General features: G+C 36.7%; 3 protein-coding genes across 6 annotated transcripts in view; 2 read left to right on the top strand and 1 right to left on the bottom strand.

Moving 5' to 3' along the window:
* si:dkey-215k6.1 (transmembrane protein 132C) overlaps positions 1-25,178 on the top strand; it is a 274,521-nt gene that overhangs the window by 217,034 nt on the left and 32,309 nt on the right. The window lies entirely within an intron of this gene.
* Positions 9,676-14,458, top strand: LOC120745849. 4 transcript variants are annotated; one of them, XM_040051036.1, is made up of 11 exons: positions 9,676-9,927; positions 10,283-10,320; positions 10,618-10,892; positions 11,033-11,121; positions 11,202-11,329; positions 12,315-12,412; positions 12,514-12,650; positions 12,734-12,799; positions 12,985-13,031; positions 13,197-13,345; positions 14,068-14,437. In XM_040051036.1, the coding sequence occupies exons 7-11, from the start codon at positions 12,525-12,527 to the stop codon at positions 14,388-14,390; spliced, it is 711 nt and encodes a 236-aa protein (XP_039906970.1). In that variant the 5' UTR covers positions 9,676-9,927; positions 10,283-10,320; positions 10,618-10,892; positions 11,033-11,121; positions 11,202-11,329; positions 12,315-12,412; positions 12,514-12,524; the 3' UTR covers positions 14,391-14,437. The 4 variants fall into 4 exon arrangements, with proteins under 4 accessions (XP_039906970.1, XP_039906968.1, XP_039906967.1 ...); XM_040051034.1 differs by lacking the exons at positions 9,676-9,927; positions 10,283-10,320; positions 10,618-10,892; positions 11,033-11,121; positions 11,202-11,329 and adding an exon at positions 11,432-11,475 and having other exon boundaries at positions 14,068-14,441; XM_040051033.1 differs by lacking the exons at positions 9,676-9,927; positions 10,283-10,320; positions 10,618-10,892; positions 11,033-11,121; positions 11,202-11,329 and having other exon boundaries at positions 12,053-12,412; positions 14,068-14,442.
* Positions 14,487-19,549, bottom strand: LOC120745848 (probable serine/threonine-protein kinase MARK-A). The gene is made up of 14 exons (XM_040051032.1): positions 19,392-19,549; positions 19,119-19,170; positions 18,722-18,784; positions 18,488-18,523; positions 18,284-18,393; positions 17,873-18,173; positions 17,754-17,789; positions 17,597-17,644; positions 17,414-17,457; positions 17,034-17,298; positions 16,621-16,813; positions 16,374-16,506; positions 15,596-15,703; positions 14,487-15,038 (listed from the first exon to the last, which is right to left on the bottom strand). Exons 2-14 carry the CDS (start codon positions 19,165-19,167, stop codon positions 14,601-14,603), a joined length of 1,824 nt encoding a protein of 607 aa, XP_039906966.1. The 5' UTR covers positions 19,168-19,170; positions 19,392-19,549; the 3' UTR covers positions 14,487-14,600.

The raw sequence follows: 25,178 nt of genomic DNA, 5'->3' as shown, positions 1-25,178 counted from the left end.
ACCTTGGGTGGCTTTATATTGTAAGGTAAAGACCCTACGGTTTCTGTCACACGTATCATGCTTTTTCTTGACTCTGCAATAATTTAATACTTTCTGAGTAATGCCTTCCACAACAGGGTACAGGTAATCTGGAGCAACTGTTAGAATGATAGTATGACCGGTGTCTGTCTATGGCAATCTTAAACTGAATCCCGTTCCGTTACACTTGGAATTGAACCTGGGATGGAAGGGCCAGCTTAAGCCTTAAGTGGCTTTTCCATACAAGCTGGATACACAATCACCACACTAATTAATAAACAAGTATTTCCTTTACAAAAACAAGCCAGTACCAGGGAACAAGGATTGATTCCTCTGGCACTACACTCCCTGTGCCCTCGGGGCCTAAAATGAAACACATCCTCGCTGTGACAGTTTCAATATGAAGCCAATTTCCTGGTACAAGCCGACAGGAGTGGTGCTGTTTAACTACAATCAATAACAACACAGGGAAAATGGAAACTACTCATTCAAATAGATGTAATGTTAGTGTTTTGCTATATGTGTGTGGTGGGTAGGTATACCACATCTAGATGTTTACAGACAACCGTATAGTACAAGCACAAATAAATATTTAAACAGCTATTACTGAGAAAGAAACACAGCTCTGTGTTTAAAAACAACAGACTGCTGTCCTACCTTGGTGTAGTTTCAGCTGGGGTCAAAGGGTTATCACTACAGCTTGACCACAGAAGGTCAAACTTCAAGGTCAAAATTAGTTTAATAATACTGTAAGTAACCATTTTACAAGGTCTTATTACAGGGCTTACTAGGACCAGCTAAGTCATAAACCAGCATCTAACCACACATGAAAACACAATATTTTGTTTTTATACTCCTACTTTGGTGTGAATAACACTATCTACCTAACAGCAGGTAGGGACTGTTACCTTTGAACAGAGCTGTGTTAGTTGTTTGTGTTTCCTGTAAACAAACAGCAAAGCAGAGGCTCATCTGTCCCACTGTCAGAGAGAAATAAAGAATGTTTCAGAAAATGTTGATCACCAAGGCATTTCTCACCCACATTCAATGGAACCTTCAAAATTAGACAGTTTTCTCTATCATTTATGATTTATCTTGAAATAAAGCCGATGGCCATGGCAGCTTTTGAAATGGGGCACAGTGCATTAGCAATTGAAGCAATGCTCGTCATAGCACTCTGGGAGTTGCCGCACACATACTGTATGATGCACACTTCTGGTGAAGCTTTTAAAATTCTTTTATAGGTTTGAAGCTTCTGCAGTAATAAATGTCAGTGTAGCACTACATCAAATTTCTCCACTTTAACTTTATTCTTGATTTAGAAGAATAAAGTATAAATTCTTAAGGGAGAAAATGTTTCTGTGGTTTTTTTTTTGGTCTTAGTTGGAGGCAATAAGCTCAGAAAGATTAGATTTCCATTTGGTTTTACATCAGATTCTATTAACTTACCTTTTTGTATAATTACTTATTGTAGATAAATGTTTGCAGGGGGAATTGCACAGCACCCTTTACTGATTACCTGAATATATGGAAATGAATGTATGGGAATTACTTGGTGAACATATTCCTGGCTGCAGTGTAATGCTGTTTCCTTGAATTTAATGCATTTATCTTTGATAACAATAAAAAAAAACCTGTGATGTACTACCTCGATAGTTTCCCTCCTGTTCAACCCTCCTTTTCCTTTCCTGCATTCTCTTTCAGTGTAAACTATCTTGTTAAGGTATCTTCAGATGCCGTCACTTGTGATGTGTGTACGTGTATGAGCTGCTGTTGTTGACACAGCAGTATGTGTAGGTTGGTGGTGTCAAAGCTAGTAGGGGACAAATAGGGGACAAGCGCACGCATACACACAAATTAGTACCATTATCCTGACCTCACGCAAAACAAGGAGGGGAAAGGAGGAAAGATGGGATGAAGAGTGGTGAGAAGATGACAAATGGATCAATGAGGAGAGGAAAGGAGAGTAGAGAAGGAACATGAATGTAGAGACCGCAAAGAAGGAAAGATGATAGCAATGAGTGGAAAAAGAAAGAGGTTTACTGATTTAAAACTTAAAAATGCAGAAACATTTATATCCATAAGAACAACTGACTGCTAAATCAGGATCTGCCAGTTATGCGAGCCAACTAAAAGCTCTAAAACCTGTTCTTTATATGATTAAAGCTTACACTATTTCCAGAGATAACATCATGGTGACAGACTAACTTAAAATGAATTTGTTACACTTACATGTTTTGTCTTAGAAACTAGAATAAAGTAGCCTGTAATAAAATAAAAGCAAGACACATCCTAATTGGGCATTTAGTACAAGTAGAGAGGCAGAAGCAGAAGAAAACTATCAGACTTCCTTCCTGTATCCTTCCTATACTTCTCCTTGTTTTATATTCAGGTGCAGTGATAGCATTTAAGCTCACCTCCTTAAAAATTGTCCTTCTCTCTCTAGTTTAAATTTGATGTGCACATCCATTGACAAGAATAGCTTTATGACCTTCAGAAAACAGTATCTGATTGATGCCTGGTTTCTCTAAACTGTAATGAAGGACTTCAACTACAGGTTCCACTACACATAAAAAACAGTAACACTTCACAGTAGTGCCATAAATACTACGTTTATATCTCTGCTTTTTATACTATAGTCACAAAAACGGGACTTGCCAACATTTGAATGATGATGAAACAGTTAAACTTAGAGCAAGGCTATGATACAGTTATTTGATTTGTACCTCACCATAGTGAGGTAATAAAATAAACAATAAGCCAGAGTGCAAAAGAAGACCAAAGTTGCAGATAAACCCTTACATTAGGCAACAATTTTATATCGAGGTATTAAGTGTCAGAAACCTCAGAACTACCTACTAACTGCAATGTGATGTGATCTACGATCTAAGAGTGAATGTAAATGTGAAATGACCACTATTTTTGTTTCAAATGTTATATGCAGAAAAAGTGTGTCAGAAATCTTTTAATGGCCTTGCAAAACTGTACATACAGCACTCTTCCACAGACAGATGAATATATATGTATATGTGTGCACACATGTGGGATCACGCAGATACGTGTCAAAGTGTCCAGCTGGTTCATTAAACAGCACACAGATCAATTCTTAATTTGCTTTGTATCCATACTAATACATGCACCAACACACACACCCTAAATCTCCCTAAAACATGCGTGCAGATATACGCACAAACACACACACCTCCATCACTTCAGAGATTTGTCTTCAATCTCCACACAAACTAAATATTGTTCAAACCCACTGAGTTTGTCTGTGAGATTATTTCTGTGTGGACTGTTTGGGTTTTTCCCCCTTATTTATATATTTTTGTTTTGTTTTTTATGCAACATGCATATTCGTTCCTCAAATTATAATGTCGTATTAAAGGCACATAGGTTGTTGGTGCCTTGGAGCACTGTTCACGTTAATAGTTGATCAAATTAAACCTGTACACTGAAAAATGACGCTTTAGTCACAGCAGGCATGGCCGGTGTTCCAGATTAACTGGTGTTTGATTGATTAGTGATGGTGAAAACAATGTGTTGTAGGAGTAGCTTTGCAGAAGTTGCTACTGACAGATGGGGAAATCAACATTGTGAATGTTTCATCTTTAAAATGCATTTCTTTGTTTCTTTTCTTTTTTTTTAAACATGACAAAACTGTTATTGCATTGATCAAAAACAAAAAAATCCAGAAAGTATTCACAGTGCTTCAATTGTTCCACATTTTGTCATTTTACAGCCTTATTCCAAAATGGATTACCATATAGCCACTCTGCCACTCATGCCTGCTGGGTTGTCCTTCTGCAAGGTTCTCCTCTCATTACAGAGCAATGCTGGAGCTCTGTCAGAGTGATAATCAGGTTCTTGATCACCTCCCTGACTAAGGCCCTTCTTCCCTAGTTGCTTAGATTGGCCGGGCAGCAAGCTGCAGGAAGAATCCTCATGATTCCAAACTTCTTCCATTTATGGATGATAGAGGTCACTCTGCTAACTGGGACCTTGAGTTTTTCCTGTACCCTTCCCCAGATCTGAGCCTTGATACAATTCTGCCTTAAAGGTCTACAGACAATTCTGCGTCTGGCTCATGTTCGTGGCTTTGTATATGCTCAAAAATGCACAGTTAACTTATGAACCTGATATAATCATGTCCAATCATGTCAATGTACTAGAGGTGAACTCCAGTCCAGATGTAGAAACATTTGACAGCTGATCTGTGGAAACAGGATGCCCGTGAGCTTAATTTTGATTGCCATGGCAAAGGCTGTGAATATTTGTCATATTTATATTTTTTATTCATTTTTCAAGAATGTCAAGCAAATGTTTTTTGGTGAAAAATGACTGTAATCTCTTTTGGAATAACATGACAAAATGTGGAACGAGTGAAGCGCTGAATACTTTGTAGATGCACTGCAGATGACTGAGATGACACCTGTTTATAATTTCACCAAAGTTAATAAACTCTATGGCAAATCTTCTTGTTCCCATTATTATTCTTCCCACGCATTTATATATGATTTGCAGATTGTCAGCCTTACAGCCAAAGCACACACTTTATATTATTTGCACTTAGGTGAAATAGATGCTAGTCAGCCCATGCTACACTGTTGACAATACATTAGAAACCTCTGCAAATGTTTTATATCCTGATCCTTTAAAAAATACACTCTAAAATAATTGAATATATCACCATGTGTTTGTTTTCAGTTTACTACATTTACAATGTTATTTTAGTGCTAATAGTTTAAGCTGGGGTATTCTTTAAGTGGTAGAAAAGTAAAATTATATAAATAGAGTTTATTATATTAAAATTATAGTAAAATGCTAAAAGATGAATTGCCAGGTGCTGTTGAACATAGGCAGTATAAAAGATGGTTGTAGCTACAATGACATCATCTGTTGGTTTGTCCCATTTTGAAGCCTTGAGATCAGTGTTCCTGCATCACCATCTTGGTTGCAAGAAACCAGATGTGACGAGGAAGAGTGGGCCAGACTGTGAAATTGGTTGATCACTGGCTGACTACTTGTGACTGACAAGTCAGTGAGCAATGAGCAATGCAAAATACCACACCCAGTCCTCCTTTTTGAAGGAAGGATATTCAAAAGAGATTTTATTTTCCTTTTTCAATGTAAACCAAAAACATTAAGTAAGGTTTTGAACTCAGCAGGAAAGTGTTTACAGGGGTCCTAAAGGAGTCTGTTTTCCCAAACACTTAGGACCACACTCGCTTCAGTTTTCTTACCAGGAGACTATCTCAATGTTTTACACTGCTGTTAATAGATAAGTGTAAAGTTACCAGTGATGTGAATAACGGCATTACTTTTTTTCAGTAACAAGTAATCTAGTTACTATTCCTATCGTTACAACGCCGTTACCGTTACTAACAAGAAGATGCAGTGCGGTCACGTTACTATTTTTCAACAAACAGACGGTTGAAGCTGTGTTCAGCTTTACTGCACTTTATATCAGTTGCACGGAAGTAGCTGACTACATAAGTAATCTGGGCGCTACAGCTTTAAGCAGCTGCGAGCGCTTCCACAGGCGGCTATCACTTTCTGGTAGATGATCACTTTTTGGCACAACACCTGGAGCTAAGGAGGCAAAACAATCACATGAGTGCTGCTGTTTGACTGAGGAAGAACAAAGTAGTCGTGGTAAGCCAATCACACGACCACTTCAAGATGACAAAGCAACAAGGTGATATATACCAGTTTTTAAATGGTGTTGACAGGCCACGTAAAACCAGAGTCATGATAAACAATATATATGTGTGTTTTTTCCTCAATAGTTACGCCATGTTTACTGTCTAAGGACAGCGCCAGCAAGCACTCTCTGCGTGTGACCAAAAAAAAAAAAAAAAACTAAACAAAAAACAGCCCGTTCGTTTTGGTGGAAAAATGTACCATGTCAACATGACATTGGTTTGTTTAGGAAGAGGGGGAAGTTTTAGGAGTGATGGCAAGAGTGAGAGAGAGAGAGAGAGAGAAAGAAAGACAGCAGAGGAAGAGAGAGAGCGAGTTTTGAGATGTGAGAGATTTGTGACGTTTAGCATGTTTGGAGTGTGTAGTTAATGTGTTGTCTTGTGTAGTTAGTGTGTAGTGTTGGATAGTTTTGTGTTGTGTGTCAGAACAATGAGGTGACTGCTGTCTCCAGGTAGAAACAGGAGGAGTGATACACCTGCTGCTGTCAGACCTGCAGGTATCAGGCTGTGATGTTCTCCTTTATAGTGGACAGAACTTATTTTTTTGGAGTGGCACAAATATTTTGTGTGGCATCTTATTTAATGCAGAACAGCTGATTGTTATGTAAATAGTTTGAAATGGTTATAAAAAAAAAAGGGGTAAAAGGTAAATGGCTGCAAATAACTTTGTTGTTTGCAAAACTTGTGCATATGATTTTAAAATTGACAATTTATATTTGCATTTAATTGAACCATGAAATATGGTTCAATAAACATGTTTGTGGTTGTTACAGTAAAAAAATATAACTTTTTCTACTCAGATGTTATGTTTTTTGTCTGATTTTAGATCAATTGTGTTAATACAGTATGTCAACATGAGAACATAACTGTAAATTCAGACATTTGAGGTTGTGCTGAAAAGAATGATACCAAACAAGGCAAAGTAAATAGTTTTTAAAGGTGAAATGTGGAGGGAAAATCAAAAGTGGTTAAAATGGCCAATTATACCCTGGACCCCAGAGGGTTAAACAATATTTACTTTTCAAGTAATTAATTACTTTTAGAATCTTGTAACTCAGTTACTAACTAGTTACTTTTTTGAAGAAGTAACTAGTAACTATAATTAATTACTTTTTCAAAGTAACTTGCCCAACACACCTTCTTTCCACAAGCAGAATTACAGATACCTGTATTTAATACTAGTAAAAGGTGAAGCACCGATTCAACATTCATACGCATGTCAAAATAAAACCGATAATAAAACACTGCATGATGTATGGTTGCCAAAAAAGTAAAGGCTTTGAAGTGTACTAAAGATATAAAGTGAAAGGCGGCTCTTTGAAGGACATTTCTAACAGCTGTTTTGTCCAAAGCTAACTGAAACACATTTCATATTAATATAATAGTAAAAAAAAAAAAAAGTAATATATAGAAAAAGCTAATTTATTTTAACTTCTATTAATCATTCTAATGAATATACTCAGTTTGAACACTCGGGTGACTTTGTCCTCATGACCGAACAGAAAAATGAACATTGTGCTAAAATTGAGACATAAATTACAGTATATGTTTATGGCTCTTTTGTGTAAAATCTGTTTATGTAATAAGCACTGGTGATGAATTTACCCATAGGATTCCTTTTGTTGTACATGTTATGTTGTTCCCTCTATTTATGTTGAAATCAGTTTGAAGTTGGGAAGCTGTGTAGTGAAATAGGAAGTGTGTTAAACCCAATGAGACCATTGTAAGAAGTGGGAAGTAGAAATATTAGTGTTAAAAGGTTAAAGGTACCTGAAAACTCAACTTGCATATAGTAACAAAATTTTTGTACTTCATCACTTCCCACCTCTGTCTCTCAGTCTAGGAAAAAGTGGAATGATAATATGATGGACAAGAGAGACTTGTCTGTTAGGTGTCTGTCATCACATTTAGCACTCTGTCATCAATCGTTTTTCTCCCCATGCAGTGTATTCACTGTTGGCTTGCACTATTAATCAAACCTGTGAAATTATACACACAGAATTTCAACAAAGCACAGTTCCTATTAAGGATTTATTGCATAGCAAAACAATACTTCTTCATAAGAAATAATAGATTTTTAATATCGTGCTTCTGTTAAAAACATCACATATTGTTAAAAAATGTCATTTTGTTTTGTGACTACTTTTATAAAATCATCCTGAATATATTAAACTGATAATAAATCTGTCATGGCATTTTATTAATTGCATAATGATAGCGAGGTTGCGTCTGAAGAATACTTCAGCTAAAATCTAGTCATAATTAAGGCAGGTGCAGATGTGTCACTGGCTGATACCCTAGCATCAACTCAATTTGAGTGCAGATAAAGTGCATGCTTTGGTTTTAGGGTTGAGAATCCTCAAATCACATTAAACAAATGGGAAGAATAATAATGGCAATAGAAACTTTTGCCAAACTTTTTTTTTAAAATATGTTGGTATTATGAATAAGCATCAGTGCAGTTACCTATACTGTATTTTAGCAGTCTTATACTTCATTTATGATAGTGTGATTATGTCTGTATGCATATATATTTGCCTATTTGGAAGCCTGTGGAGAAAGATTGTTAACCAAATGTGTGCAAATGTGCTGCCATACAGTCTTCAAAGATCCCAACTAAATGTTGCATGATGTATGGTGGTCAAACATTAACTGGTTGACATGTGGGCCTGAACAGAAAAGGGAGCGGCAGCGGAGTTCATCGGGAATGGGTGAAGTGCCAAAAAACAAAAATGATCAAACTAATTATAACAATAGTCTGAAAATTATAGTGGGTGGCTGTACACTTTAAATTGCTTATAACTTCACCCTTCTCCACAGCTGTCTGATGGACAGCAGCACAAATAATTGTAATCCACAGACCAGTTGTAGCATGTTTTGACATTGCCCCCATCTGACAACAGATGTTCTGTGCACGTAGGCAGGCAGTCCATAGCTACCCACATACTGCCAATGTGCTACCACCATTTAAGCATAATTTCCCCACCATGCATGGAATAATCTAACACCACTAATCTGGTGGTATATATATATATATATATATATATATATATACATATATACCAGTTAGATATTTTATGATATTTTACACCAGAGTTACATCAAATGCTGTGGGTGGCATTCATCTGTAGGAGCTGTAGCCTGTCAGTCCACTATTTACTTGACCTGTCAAAATGCCAAAAATTCTTAGTTGAGGATATCCTGAACTTTTTTCTTTGTTTCTTTGCTAGTGTTGCCTGCCATTAGCTGGTACATCTGAAACTTCTTTTTTTTTTTGCAGTAGACTAAGCTGCTAACTTGGTCAAAGGCTCTAAATGCTTCAGTAGCCATTGACATTTTGCCATCACTGGCATGAAAAGAAAACCAGAATGAGGCATTCAAGGAGACAGTCAGAATAAAATCTTTCAGCAATAGAATTGTAACAATAACATCAGGAGATCGTGGATACTGAACTATACAAATCAGACAAAATGTAACTAATAAATAGTAACTTGATAAACTGGACATCTATATGTTATTTGCCCATTACGGTGTACATTTTAGGACATCGTCAGGTATCAGAAAAAAAATTGTCAGGTGTCAGACAAAAAATTGTCAGGTGTCAGTTGTCAAAAAAAAAATTGTCAGGTGTCAGACAAAAAATTGTCAGGTGTCAGTTGTCAAAAAAAAAGTTGTAAGGTATCAGAAAAAAAATTGTCAGGTGTCAGACAAAAAATTGTCAGGTATCAGAAAAAAAATTGTCAGGTGTCAAAAAAAAAGTTGTCAGGTATCAGAAAAAAAAGTTGTCAGGTGTCAGACAAAAAAATTGTCAGGTATCAGAAAAAAAGTTGTCAGGTGTCAGAAAAAAAATTGTCAGGTGTCAGAAAAAAAGTTGTCAGGTGTCAGAAAAAAAATTGTCAGGTGTCAGAAAAAAAGTTGTCAGGTGTCAGAAAAAAAAAAGTCAGGTATCAGAAAAAAAGTTGTCAGGTGTCAGAAAAAAAATTGTCAGGTGTCAGAAAAAAAATTGTCAGGTGTCAGTTGTCAAAAAAAAATTTGTCAGGTATCAGAACACAAGGTACCAGAGAGAAAATCTTCCTGCAGGTGGCGCTGTTGTCATGTCCCACCCGAATTGATTTCCAAATACGTCATCAACGTGTGACCGTGGGAGAGCGTAAGGTCATTGACCTCACCGGAGTTTTACCGTGGTTCAGGCTCCTAACGACACAAGGTAAGTTTATCTTTTTCTCCCTTTTGTTCATATTCTTGCCACAGTTGTGTTATATTAAGTTGCAGTTATGTTGTGAAAGTTACATATCAGAGACGGAAAGCCAGTTTTGTACGAAACCAAATCAGTACTATTTTTGTCTGGCTAATTCATTCTAGCTAGCGACAGTGGTGAAACGTGATTCAAATTTAAACTGTTCAGTAATTGTTTTGTATACATTTCAGCAAATGGACAAGCTGAAAGCTCACGAGCAGCCTGCATCCTTTCTGTCGCTCTTTTTCTTTATTTCTCTTTTCTATATTGCTACTGTCGTGATATTTTTTGATCCCGATATGTTTTTTTCTGTTGTTGTTTTTAGACTTTGCTGCAATATGTCATCTGACGATGATGAAAGGAGTATCCGACTCTGGCTGGTTCCCATGACTGTACCAAAAATACTTTTTTTTTTTAAATTAAAAAAAGAGCATTAAAAATAAATGACTAAAGTACAACTTATTAACTATTGTTCACCTCTTTCATATCAAAGAAGTGTATTTTTTGCTACACACGTTTTATTTGTGGGCACTGAATAGACGATGCTTTTAGTGTAATTGCCACATAAAAAGATTTAGTACTTTACTGGTTAATTACTTATGTTCAGTGTAAGAGGTGGGTGATCAATTAGACTGTTGTTGTTACACTTAACCTTTCAAGATATGATGATAATAACATTGTTCAACAAAGGCTTAAAACAAAAGGAAATCATCTGTGCACTGAATTCATATGGGCATAAAATAAGGTAAGTCTGCATTTCAACAGTTTCCGTGACAACTCTCTAAAATGACAAAACATGCAGTTTGCATTTAATATAATGTAAGTCTGTGTTGTCTTTTAACAGTGAGAGGCATCTGAGACGAGTGTTAAAACTTCTAGGGTTGAAGCGAAGATGCCCCCAACGACCTTTTACTGAAATCCACAAAGCTGTGGAGGTAAGCGTTAAAACATCAGTGCAAAAAATATATATTTTCCTGAAGTCTGTGTCATGAGCTATTGTAGAGACAATAAATGTTATTTTCTGTAGTGATTTAAAAAAAAAAAAAATTCAATTGTCTGTTTGTTTGTTTTTTAGAGTGAGATGAAACAGTGGTCTCCTGAACAAGGAATCAGGGCAATGGTAAAGCGGGTAAGGGATGTCAGAGGAGTGCGGCCTTGTTACAGGTTGGTTAAATAGTGTGTATATAATCAAGTGTTCTCTTGTTTTACTGTTGAGCTCAGAGTAAAATCTATTGTTACTGTAGAGACGATGTTGCTAATATAATGAGGTATATGGATGCAAGTGGTCTTCAGAGGAGATCTCCTGGAAAGAAGAAAATTCCCCGTCGGAATTACATCAGCCGTGGTCCAAATGACACATGGCACATTGATGGTATTTATTTTATCTTTTCAATTAACCTTCCAAACATGTTTTGATGGTACTTCTGTTGAAACAAATTGTAATTATTATTTGTTGTTTCATATAGGTAATGATAAACTGAAGTTCTTTGGAATGTGGATACATTTGGGGATTGATGGGTAGGTTTGAATATGGCATTCGCTACTTAATTTATTATATTCAGTGATAGTGCAAAGTTGCTTCAAGATAAGGATGTGCGGTAAACTGAGGTGTTATCTCTCCTGAGTAGTCTAGGGCAGGGATGGGCAAGTCCAGGCCTCGAGGGCCGGTGTCCTGCAGGTTTTAGATGTGTCCTTGATCCACAGCTGATTCAAATGGCTAAATTACCCTCACAACATGTTTTGTAGTTCTCCAGAGGCCTGGTAATGAACTAATCATTTTATTCAAGTGTGTTTACCCAGGGTGATATCTAAAACATGCAGGACACTGGCCCTCGAGGTCTGGATTTGGCCAAGCCTGGTCTAAGGGACCAAGATAAAGTATAAATAGTGAAGGAGGATTCAAGATGGCGGTTTTTAAAAGGCTTATTTCCTGCTAGTCTTAAAGTTCCATTTCAGACTGGCAGTTAATTTCAGGGAGGGCCAAGACCAACACAACAAACAAAACATCCCTGATATAAAGTAAACAGAATTTAACTCCAAAGAAAATAAAATGTACAATTTACGATAACCTACTTAACCAACACATAAACAGGAGAATACAAGGGATTACAAAACAAAAGGCAGCTCTCCCCTCGCGTCAGTCTGAACACAGTCAAGAGTCACATTCAATTCCAAAGGCATGTAAGCCTACACAACTATGGCAGTCAAAATGGCCGGAGGAACCAGAAACAACGCCTAGACATAATACAATGGAAAACCAGCATACTCTTGGGGAATGTAACAAAAACCAAACATAGTGCCAAAACATGATTAAATCATATGTACAAGTGGCCACTTTTCTGTTTCTTTCTTTTCAGATTTTCCAGGAAGGTTCTATGGCTAAAGGTGGGCACATCCAACCGCAAACAAAACTTTGTGGCCAGATACTTCTTTGAGGCTGTTCAAGAACAGGGTGGTATGCAATATACTAAAAAATGGGGGGTTAAAAAAGATTACATTTTGTTAATAAATTTATTTTTTCATCATTCACTAATTATCTTCAGTTTGTGTCTTTAGGCTGTCCTCAAATGATTCGAGGGGACAGAGGAAAGGAGAACCTTGTTGTGGGTCAAATGCAGATGGCATTTCACATGCGAGATCTTGGGAATCAGGCATGGAGGTGCTTCAGAATGGGGACATCAGTGCACAACCAGGTATGTCTTTAAGCTGGTAAATGACTATTTCTAAAGTAACAACCTGACAACAAAACTGATAATGTCATGTTTCTGTTGTTTAGAGAGCTGAATGTTTCAACAGTATTTTAAAGCGGACATGGATTAAGAAATGGCTGACAACATTTGAGGTAAAGCAAATCTTTCACCTGTAAAACCTATTAACAAAGACTAGCCATCCAAATTTCGTTAAACATACGATGGATTAGTTTATCTGAAAACACAAGGCCAGAATCTGTGTTTATGTACATCTGTACCTTTTCACTAATGAAATTCTCACCTTCACAACTTGTCTTTTTCAAAACAACATGCGTAGGCCATGATGGAGTCTGGGATCCTTGAACTGGACAATCCTGTGCACATGTAAGTCAATATTTTTAGACATGAAAAATAATCAAGCAGCAGTATGAAAGTATGTGGTCTAGGAATGCCTTTGTTTTTTGAGTACTGATTAAAATTTAGCTTTTACTTATTCTACCTCAAAGAAGCAGATGAACATATTAATTTTTTAATTCTCCTTTTTCATAGCAACTGCTTGCAGTACTCACACTTGCCACTGCTTCAAAGAGACTTAAAAACGGAGCAAACAGTTTGGAACACCCATGACATCCGCAAGCAACGCAATGCACCTGGTCCATTTGGGAAACCCGACCTTCTGTTTACCTCACCACCTCCTGGTATGTCATTTGAAAGCCTGTGGGGTTTTATTTTTTTGTTTGTTTTTTAACTTTCATTAGTTTACTTTTACTTTGATATAGCACTCTTCACAGGATAAAAACCACAAAGTGGCTTCACAATAATATAAAACAGATAAACATAAAACAGCACAATCGAACATACAGAATAAATACAATCAAGGAAACGTAATGATGGAGGCAGAGCATTCCATGACCTGGGAGCCACCGCTTTGGAAGATCTATTGCCTCTGGTCTTCTGGTGGGACTACTAACAGCCATTGATTAGATGATCACAGGCTGGGAGAGGGAGCGTGGGGTTCTATAAGATCAGAAATTAAGGCAGGAGCTTCACGATTCGGAGCATTGAAAGTCATTACTAAAATTTTAAAATGAATTTTCTAAAATATACTGGAAGCCAGTGTAATGAGCGTAAAACTGTTATAATGTGCTTTCTCTTTTGTGTCTTCCGAAGAAGCCTACTTGTAGTACAATAAGAGATTTCTGAATTTCTGAGATTTCTGAATACTAAAATGGCTTCATATTGACACCTTTAACTAAAAATTAATCTAAATGTTTGAGTGATATTTCCATCTTTAAGTTTCTGTAATAACATCTGTAAACACTGACTGCTTCTTATACAGGTTCTAGAACAGCTTTGAATGTTAAAAATAAATGAATAATGACAAAGTGAACATCTTTTCAATATTGTCTTTCATTCGCAGGATATGGCAATGTGCTGCACATAGTTGACCCAGACCTTTTAGACTATGCCAAGCAATTAATCTGTGAGAGGGAAGAGCCTTCACTGGTAGCAAACCAGGAATTCAGAGACATGTGCCAGAACATTTTAGAAAACAGCCAGTTTCCCTGCACACCTGATGGTTGCCTTGCTGCATACCTCATGCTAGTCCAAGAGCTCACAACTGCCATGAACAGAAATGCAGTTCCTACACCTTCTACGTTTGCCGAGGCAAATGACATATACATCTTTCTGAAGAGAGAGAGGATGGAAGGTGCACCAGTAAACATTTCCAATGACCAATAAAATCATACAACAGTGTTTGTTAACATTTATTTATTTTGTTTAAAATCAACAGGTAATTTGAAAACTGTCTGACCAACAAAATGTACAATAAAATTGACAAGGTGCCATCTTTCATAATGATTCAGTGTTTCATTTACCACAACTTTTGTTAACAATAATGTAGAACATAATTCACATTGAAAGACTTTTGAACTGCAGACTGTAGCAACATTACCACTTGTAGCCATATCGGCTCGTAAGATCAAGGCCTGACTTGAGAAACTTAACAACATCAGATGCGGAAGGCCTTGAGTCTGGGTCATAGCTCACCAAACCACCAAGAAAACTGTTTTTGTCACTGAGATGTGATAGGGCATGTGGTGGGGTTTTGGTGGCCATTAGTGCAGCCAGTTCTCTTTGTTTTTTAACCATCCACGGAGCGGAACCCGTCAGGATCTCCAGATATGTGGCTCCGAGGGACCACATGTCTGTCTGGAACGAGGCCTCTTCAAACATCAGTATGCATTCAGGGGCCATGTAAAGATATGTGCCACCAGCTGGACCAGTAGCCTGGGCAGTGAACTTACTCCCTTGACGAAGCATCACAGTGTCTCTTATGTTTGCCATGCCCCAGTCTGTCAGGACTGCCTTCTTAGAAGGGTGGTGAACCTATAAGGTATACATATGAGAACTTACCAGGTTGTCTAAAATTTCACAAATGTTATCAAAAATGTCATTCCAAAGACCACAGCTCATAATTGGGGAAAAAAAAAAAAAAACAACCCTCAAAGCTTTTAGCACCCAGATCACTGCAGATTTATTCTGAGATTGTTTATTATACCCAACATTAAAATTAACAGATTGGTTAATGATCCAACCCGGTTTTATAGTCCTGTGCATTTTTTTTAATCCCCATTCCACTTGGTACAGACTAATAAAATAATAGAAACTTTCAGTTTGTAAAGCCTAAACTTACAACATGTTTGGGAATTTTGTAGGTGTGCAAGAACCAACATATTTAAGAAAAATTGGACTATTAAAGAAACAATGTAAGGCTTCTTACTTTAAAAAAAAAATCCTTTATATGAATATGCCAGAAAAGTTTCTCATTGTTCAAATGTAGTGTTTAATAGACTGAAGAGAATAAAGTTAAATAAATAATATACTATTTTTATTTTGATCTTCAAAAACAAAGTGGAGAAAAAGAAAAATACAGTATGGCTTACCATGACATTTGCTGGCTTTATATCCTGGTGAATGATTCTCTGTGCATGGATGTACTCTACTGCCATGGATAAGTCCAGTGATATGAAACCGGCATCATCCCCTTCAAGCTATCAAGACAATGTATAATATTAATAAAACAACGCGTAGCCAGGTGTGACAATCTAACATGTCTACCACTGGAAATGTATTACTTCAAATAGGATTAGTATTCAAATGCAATTGCCATTTCAATTTCAATAAATTACAATGGGACCTAAGACCAACAAAGTAAATGTTTGGCAGTGACCATCAAAAAGCCCTGATTGCAGTCCTCTTGCGAAACTGTAAGCAGAGGTGAATGGTGTGTGTGAGCAAGGTGGCCAACAAATCTGACTCAGTTACACCAGTCCTGTCTGGAGGACTGGACAGAAATTCCTGAAAAATATTGTAAGAATATTGTAGAAGAAAACCTAAAATGTCTGAACCTCATCCAAGTAAAAAAAGCAATTCTACCAAAACAGTAAGGGAGCTTATTATTAAAAATTTAAGATTATTCTTTTACTAAGTTGATACTTTTCTGGCATTTGACAATTAAAGATCATTTTGGTAATTCTAAAGGGTTGAAAACATGAGAGAAAAAAAAAAGGAATCAGTCTTTTTATATGTTGTACACAAAGATGGTTTCAAGTACATATTTAAACAAATGCCAGCAATAAAAAGTTCTTTTTTAATATGAGGGTATTAAGATTATTCACATCTACTTAAATGTATTAAACATAAAATTATGAGTATTGGTACCTTCACCAAGCAGCTGTCTGTGTGAAGCACTTGCTGCAGGGTTGCGCCATGAATGTATTCAGCTGCCAACAAAAAGCAGGACTCAGTGCGGGCAACTGCCATGAGTCTGACGATGTTGGGGTGAGACAGTCTCCTAATAAAACAGAAACATGTCCGAATAAAAAAAACAAAATAGAGGCATATTATGTTACAGTTTGAGGAAGAATCGATTTTGACAATGAAAAAAAAAGTGTGTCAAAGTTCTTACAGTGAAACATTTATCTCATGATGAATGTCGCTGTCCTCCATCCCTTGTTGGCCACACATGATCCTTTTAACAGCTGCTGGAGTACCATGAAAAGAACCTCTATATACCTTGCCAAATGTTCCTTCTCCCAGTAGATTGTCCTCACTGTATGTAATTAAAGCCTCTTCCACATATGGAACACGTGGAAGATACACTTGGGGATAAAAAAACAAAAAAAAAAAAAAAAAAAAAAACCCACAAAGTAACATACATTAACATACAGCTACTGCTAATCATTCTTCTATTAACTGCTGGATCACTAATATCTAGGTTTACTCCAGGAACTTGAGTACCAAATAGTGAAGAATGAAAACCTTTATTTACAATTTTGTCTGATGATATGATGTTAGCCCTAAATGGGAAAGAATGCTTACATGATGGCGATTTTGGAGTTGGGTTGAAAGACTGTGCAAAATCTATCAAAAGCCCACTACTTCCAGCACCTTCAGATAGCTCTTCAGCTCCCTCCATAGCTTCTTTTGACTCAATAACTGCATGTGGTAACATGTCTTGGCTCACTGCTCCACCTGGACCTAGAGATGACCCTACATTTTCCTCCTTCCTTTGCTTGGACTGGCTTTTCTTTCTGACTCTCCCTGTTTCAAATTCAGCTGAGCTGGATGTTTCTGCATGGAAATCCTATGAACACATTCAGCCAAGATATACTTTTTGCAGGGTGCACTGTGAAAATATCCACATTTATGACAATGATAAGAAATTAATTGTTCTGTTCAAGATGAAGCCATGGTTTTACCTGTTCTGCAACACTTTGTCCTATGAGGGTTTCAGGAAGTTCATCTGCAGAATAAGATGCATATTATATACAGTAACTGTGCAATGACCAAGCATAGTAAACAAGTGTGTAAAGGTTGGAAATGTAATGCAAACCAAAAAAGAAGTCAATTTTAATGATTTAGTTAGATGTCCAGGCATTCACCTAAACTGCAACTTTCATCACCACCCACTTTAGTTACAGGGTCTTCATCTGTAAAATAACACATTAATTGCAATATATCTGAATGCCCAACATGGCCAGTGTACCATGTTCAATCATAACATCAAAAATATTCAATTTGGTTTGGGCAGGCACACACCTGAGATGGAACTTTGATCATCCAAACACACGACCTCTGTACAAAAAGTAAAATTATTTCATACCATACAAATTTGAGTGCTAGACAGTAGTTAATAGTAATATTGAACACTTTATTACCCAGTTGTCGTCGCCCGATGTATATTGTTCTTTTCCACATATGTGTAATATCAGAAACAGTTCCGTATTCTTTGTGGAACTCCTGCTTACTCCACCTGGTCCCGTCAGAATGGCAAAGAGTGAACTCACTCCCCTCAGTACGCTCTGGCCAGAAGCGTTCTTTGCCTATGGTAATTAAATCATCATAGGTTTCATGGCCTTGAAGAATGATTCGAGGTGGAGCTTCGTCCATTATTAACTTCTGGTACCGTCCACACTTTCTATGAGTTCTTGGCTTCCACTCCATGGGAGCCAGTCTGACCTAGCATCAAGGAAAAAAAGGGAAATTTATTAAGAAATATGCCAAATTTAGAAAGTTATTTTTTAACATATTGCTGATAGTCATACAGGTAGCTTCACTTTTTAACTAACCTTCAATAATGATTTGCCATGGTCCAAACGTTTATCATTCAGTGGAAACTGCCTTTTCTTTACTTGAGGCTGTAGTAGTTTCTTGGCTTTACCAAAGGCCTCTGCTGCACCTGTAATGGATGAAGCTGAAAGTTAATCAAACTGATCCACAGCGAGTTCTATATTACAAATGACCTTGAAGCAAAATAATTGTGGTTTTCTTACTGAGAAATTCATTGCCACATGTTGAAGTAGTGTCATCTGCAATATAAATAGGGCATTGATGTGAAACATGTGGTTTATAGAATTCTACTACAATCACAGACTACTGCACAGTCATCTGCTTTCAAAATGTATTGCATCTATTAATAAAGTGGTTATTCAATCATAACCTGCTAAGCATATCATGTTAAATAAAGGAGATTGTTTTGCATGTTGTTCAAAAGTATCAAAACCTACCTGATTTTTCTGCTGTCAGGAGCTTTTTTATGTTGTTATCAAAGCCTTTTTGGGTAATCTCACCTTCAAATAAAATTTTAAAAGGGTAAGTAGTTATAGATTGACTGTAGGAGACAGATCCTACATGACTATCTAACTTTTAAATTGCAATCTTTTAATTTTGTGAGAAATTTATCTTTTGTCATTTTTATTTATTTATTTTTTTTAAATCGGGCACTCCAACAATATCATAAAGTAACAACTATATACGTCTGTTAACATGCACATTAATAAAGAGAAGTAAATAAGAATACCATACAATGTTAAATAATTAAAGCATGATATTGTCAGGGTTCTTTGCAGTTAAAAAAATTAACTTGCAAGCATTACCAAAAAATTTAATAAAGTGTTGGATTACCATTTTCAAGGTCTTTTTTAAGCTGCTCGTAAGCTTTCAGCTTGTCCATTTGCTGAAATGTATACAAAACAATTACTGAACAGTTTAAATTTGAATCACGTTTCACCACTGTCGCTAGCTAGAATGAATTAGCCAGACAAAAATAGTACTGATTTGGTTTCGTACAAAACTGGCTTTCCGTCTCTGATATGTAACTTTCACAACATAACTGCAACTTAATATAACACAACTGTGGCAAAAATATGAACAAAAGGGAGAAAAAGATAAACTTACCTTGTGTAGTTAGGAGCCTGAACCACGGTAAAACTCCGGTGAGGTCAATGACCTTACGCTCTCCCACGGTCACACGTTGATGACGTATTTGGAAATCAATTCGGGTGGGACATGACAACAGCGCCACCTGCAGGAAGATTTTCTCTCTGGTACCTTGTGTTCTGATACCTGACAAAGTTTTTTTTGACAACTGACACCTGACAATTTTTTTTCTGACACCTGACAACTTTTTTTCTGACACCTGACAATTTTTTTTCTGATACCTGACTTTTTTTTTTTCTGACACCTGACAACTTTTTTTCTGATACCTGACAATTTTTTGTCTGACACCTGACAACTTTTTTTCTGACACCTGACAATTTTTTTTCTGATACCTGACTTTTTTTTTTTCTGACACCTGACAATTTTTTTTCTGACACCTGACAATTTTTTTTCTGACACCTGACAACTTTTTTTCTGACACCTGACAATTTTTTTTCTGATACCTGACTTTTTTTTTTCTGACACCTGACAACTTTTTTTCTGACACCTGACAATTTTTTTTCTGACACCTGACAACTTTTTTTCTGATACCTGACAATTTTTTGTCTGACACCTGACAATTTTTTTTCTGATACCTGACAACTTTTTTTCTGACACCTGACAATTTTTTTTCTGATACCTGACAATTTTTTGTCTGACACCTGACAATTTTTTTTCTGATACCTGACAACTTTTTTTTTGACAACTGACACCTGACAATTTTTTTTCTGACACCTGACAATTTTTTTTCTGACACCTGACAATTTTTTTTTGACAACTGACACCTGACAATTTTTTTTCTGACACCTGACAATTTTTTTTTGACAACTGACACCTGACAATTTTTTTTCTGATACCTGACAACTTTTTTTTTGACAACTGACACCTGACAATTTTTTGTCTGACACCTGACAATTTTTTTTTTGACAACTGACACCTGACAATTTTTTGTCTGATACCTGACGATGTCCTAAAATGTACACCGTACACCGTAGCCCATGTTCATCGAGGGTCTGTGTACATAATTGCACCGATAAATACAACAATTTTTTAGTGCTTTCACAGAGTTACAGGTTTAAATTTCTGCAAAAAAAAGAAAAGAAAAATCTGTTTACAAATAAATCAGACCTGGACTGTTTGAATCTGCTGGATGTATATAAATTTCAATTATCTTGTAGATCGTTTTAATCTCATCAGTGGATATAATTAAAGAATGATTACAGTCACTTGAGGCTATTGTGTTATTATTGCATTTCAAGCCGGTAATCTGGTAATTCTGTGTTAAGTAAAGAGGTTCTGCCAAGATCTTGAGAAAAAAACAATAATTAGTGTCAATAAAGGTATCATATTAGTCGTGTATTTAATGGTTTAAAATGACCAAACAAATTAAGTAAATCAGATTTGCCTTTATTAAATCATTAGCAGCTCGTCACTACCAGCTAACCACTTCATATCTATAACACTCCATCAAACCTCTTTTGCTATAAGCAACAGAATGTAAATGACATATAACAACATGTTTGAAGAAATGAGGTGTGTGTGTGTGTGTGTGTGTGTGTGTGTGTGTGTGTGTGTGTGTGTGTGTGTGTGTGTGTGTGTGAGAGAGAGAGAGAGAGAGAGAGAGACCAAAAACAGGAGATAAAAGAGGGAGAAAAGAGGGATTCAATCTAGATGCCCTTGGTCATTTGAGAGCCTAGAAAGGAAATGAAAGGTAAAGTGGATTAAAGGCAGAGGTCACACGCACATGCACACAAACACACACACATGCACAGACACACACACACACACTACAATCTAAACTCACATTTTCCATTTAGCAGTAACAGGCTTAGGAAATAGCCAGTGATTTGAAGTGCACAACATCAGACCAAACCATTAGCAACACTCAAAGACATATATCTGTGGGAGTTGCGACCTTGAGGGGGTCTAAAACTATTTTTAAACCTCCAGAGATTCAGTTCTTACAGAGCAGAAAGAGATTTTCGTGTTAAATCAGCAAAGCTATGAATGCTCCCCAGCACCCCACGCCAACACCCCCACATAAAATGTTCAATAGATTGTCTGGTGACAAAACTTTCAGGGAGTGAAAACTGGTTCAATTGAGGGTTTATATTACATATAATGCCTTATGAGGTATATTCATTTTTATGATCATTTTGACATCAGAATGGACTTCAGTTTTGAATTTAATCACAGTAATATATTTATAACTCAGTGGGTCATCTAGAGAAAGTTGTTAAGTTAGACACTTTTTATCTGAATATAACTTTTACAGTATATATTACGGTATAAACGTGTATTGCAAATACCACAATTGTAATTTGGTGTATGTATTTTTTTTTTATATTACATAATATGAACGCCCCAAAAATGATAAATATACTAAATATTAATAATACCCATCCATCCATTCATCTGTCTTCTGACACTTGTCACTCTGGGTCGTGGGGGTAGCAGTCTCAGCAGATATGAACAGACCTCCTTCTCCTGGCTCACCTCCTCCAACTCCTCTGTGGGGGACACTAACATCATCACTACTGATACCTCACCAGTCTGTCTGTTACACTCCTGCCTTACTCTCCCCTCACTCGTCAACAAAACCCTGACATACTTACACTCCACTAGGCAGCAACTCTTTCCCAACCCAGACGGACGCCTCACCCTTTTTTATATTATTGTTAATAACATTCATGGGAATTACTGCATCTGCATTAGTATAATACTACAGTTTTAGCTCCTAGATGACATGGGGTAGGTATATTCACAGGTTAGTTTATTTATAAATGTAACTATAACAGACTAGTCTGACATTAACTATCATTAACTAATAATAATATCATTAGCATAAATAAACAAATATGAAAACTATTAAGGATAATAATGAATAAATTACTTGTCATTGTCACCGCTATAACCAGGGGAGGGAAAGTGACATGCAGATGTCTACATTGTTTGTGCAGGTGTTTGGTTGTGTATTTGTGCAGTAGAGGGTGAATTATGGCTGAGCTGTTATACTGTGCCCCATGTCACACATATCCTCTCACCTCCATAAAATATACTGACCTTAATCAATAACTAATTAGTTGCTAATTACCATGCTAAAGTACACAGCACCAATTGCATGAACACACAAACATCCACTTATTGAAAAGTTAAGTAGGGTGGTGCCTACTTACACAAGGTCCCACCAGCCTTGTGTTAAACACAGTTTCTCAGCACAGCCACATATATTGATCACAGTAGAACACTATTTGTCTACCAAATACTGCATAAAATAAGATAAAAAAAACAATTTAAATAAAACATTGTATTGATCCACTAATCCTTTAAAGTTCTCTTCAGTGTTTTTCAGTATATAGTGATTGTTTGCACTTGTGCACTGCCCATAAAGTGCTCAAACATACCCGCTTCCCCACCAGCCTCTCACTCTCACCCTGACATATTGGCAGCAGTTACCATACCTCCATTTTGTGTTCCCTCAGGAAGCCATGTTATTTCCTGCTGGTCCATTAGCGCCCCATCACTGCAACACATGAACAGTTCAGATAGGACGAGGCCGCTGCTGTAGCTGTCCATGCGAGTTTCAGTCTGTGATGCCCTGTGCTTGACCCGTCTTAGCAATGACAAAGTGTTATTGGTAAAGACAATGAGTAGCAACTACGTGCAGCTGTGTGTGGGGGGTGTGAGGACATACTGATTTATTTGTTGTCTGATGTTGCAATTGCATGCTCTGTAATACATACATGCTCAAATAAGGATAGGGCTGAATTCATGATTATTTGTAATATTTTCATTTTCGTTGGATTACTCAAGTAATAACCCTATCATAGAGATCTACTCCAAGGTAAAGTCCTGACGTCTAGTCTACAAAAAGCAAAAGCTATCCTTAAAAAAAATAAAAAAGATAAAATGGCCAACCTCTCCTCATAGGTGGTCTCCTTGGGAAGTCCTGGAGGATTTCAGCATGGTTGTGATTTCTTTTCCTTCTGCCCAGAAGCAGACAAGGACTGATGGGAAATAAAGGTGCCATTGAACTTTGCAGTTGCAGTATTTTTCAAAGAGAACCTATTTTCCTACGTATTGGTACAAACAACAAGTATATGCATTATAAAGTAATTTGATTGTTATGCTTTTGTACCGCTTAAAATCCTCAATCGTACTAAGAAAGCAATGCCTTCCTCTGACACACGTGTCATCACATTTGTTTATTCTTGTGCTCTCACACATAAAGCGACAAAAGAACTGCACAAAGTGTTAGTAAATGTGACAGGTGAGAGTGAAAGAAAGAGGGTGCAAGATGATGAAAAACAGTGAAAGGGCAAAAAAATAATGCGGCCTTGTCAAAATATAATACTAGGAAAAAGGCAGAGACACTATGTGAAGAATAATGATTGTTTACATGCTTAAACTAAAACATAATATGAGCTGAAATTCATTTCAAAATGCTTTGTTTATGGCTCTTGGTCAATAAATCATCACAACTTAAGTTTAGAAACAAGAAATCTTCTTAATAAAACGTGTCTTTGTTTCTCCACACCGTCCAGTGAAACGAAATTTCATTATGATGTTGTCTTTGTTTTGTTTTTTGTTTTTCCCACAACCTTGTCGTCCAACCCCTCCTGGGGCATCCTGAGGCTGCCTCATGCTGGTCAGGATATATAATCTCTCGAGTGGATTCTTCATCTCCCCGGGCTCTCCCTTGGGTCAAATATGACCTGATCAGATGTTTTAACAATTTTTTTTATCACTATTTCTTCACTCTGTGATTTCTTTTAGTGTTCGCCTTTGCCATGAATACTCACTCCTTTCACCTGCATCATATTTAAAAACTAAGAAATATACATAAATGCAAGGAAAAAAGTGGGTGTAATAAAGGTGAGAGGAACTGTTTAAATCTGACATTCCTTTCTGTATTCATATCAACACATAGCAGCTGGATTACACCTCAAGCTGTTAAAAAGCGATGAAAGAGGCCAGGCTTCTGGTCTGTTCAGCATTGCACCACTAATATTTACATCCATTTCAGATTCATTCACTAAATGTTATTAAATCATGTGGTGTAAAATTGAGAGCAAAAGCTGGCACAGTGCAAGCAGGTAATCACCAGCATGATTCGTGTCATGTTGTCCAAATAAGCTGGAAACAGTTCACTAGCAAGTTCCTTCCAACCTGTTCTGGGATAACAGCCTCTGGGATGAACCCAGATAAAGTTCGGTTCAAAAAAAGCCAACACAAATTAAAATTTGGTCAGTTTTCTTTTGAACATCATCACCTTAAACATGTCCAGACAGATTCCAGTGCAGCTGCCATTTGTATATGACTGCAAGTCATGTTATGACCACACTGAATGTGCACGTGTGATTTTATCCACATGAATGTCATATCAGCTACTTATTCAAACTGATATGACATTCATGTGGAGAATCACTATTTGTTGACCAGACCCCTCTCTTAACCCCATCCCTCCATCCCCACCCCACTGATTGTTTCCTGTGAATTTGTGTTATAGTATAGTATATACTGTATAGAAAATATTTTTTCCTATTAATTAACCTATGTAATTTATTCATTGTTTAATTTAAGGTTACTTTGAATCTATAAAAATACATTCATATATGTAGTATATGGTGGTAAATGTTCCACCTTTCTTTAATTATGATTTTAAAAATAAAGATAAATAAGATTAAATAAACACCTAGCTTAGTCTTGCGTGCACACATAAACACACACCAAGGCCACAATCAGGCCATATGAACAGACATATTC

Source organism: Simochromis diagramma, unplaced genomic scaffold (assembly GCF_900408965.1).
Source record: "Simochromis diagramma unplaced genomic scaffold, fSimDia1.1 OVJJ01000131.1, whole genome shotgun sequence".
Taxonomy (NCBI): Eukaryota; Metazoa; Chordata; class Actinopteri; order Cichliformes; family Cichlidae; genus Simochromis; species Simochromis diagramma.
Note: the sequence above shows the minus strand (reverse complement) of the source record. Positions and strands in the feature narration are given on the sequence as shown.

Excerpts from the sequence above, each read along its gene's own strand:
- LOC120745849 (XM_040051033.1), top strand. The coding sequence starts at position 12,277 with ATGTACAAGTGGCCACTTTTCTGTTTCTTTCTTTTCAGATTTTCCAGG. Across the intron at positions 12,413-12,513 it reads GGCTGTTCAAGAACAGGGTG|GCTGTCCTCAAATGATTCGA; the intron begins GTATGCAATATA and ends TTGTGTCTTTAG. Across the intron at positions 13,032-13,196 it reads CTGGACAATCCTGTGCACAT|CAACTGCTTGCAGTACTCAC; the intron begins GTAAGTCAATAT and ends CCTTTTTCATAG.
- LOC120745848 (XM_040051032.1), bottom strand. The coding sequence starts at position 19,167 with ATGGACAAGCTGAAAGCTTACGAGCAGCTTAAAAAAGACCTTGAAAAT. Across the intron at positions 18,394-18,487 it reads ATGTGGCAATGAATTTCTCA|GTGCAGCAGAGGCCTTTGGT; the intron begins GTAAGAAAACCA and ends CATCCATTACAG. Across the intron at positions 18,174-18,283 it reads ATGGCAAATCATTATTGAAG|GTCAGACTGGCTCCCATGGA; the intron begins GTTAGTTAAAAA and ends CCTTGATGCTAG.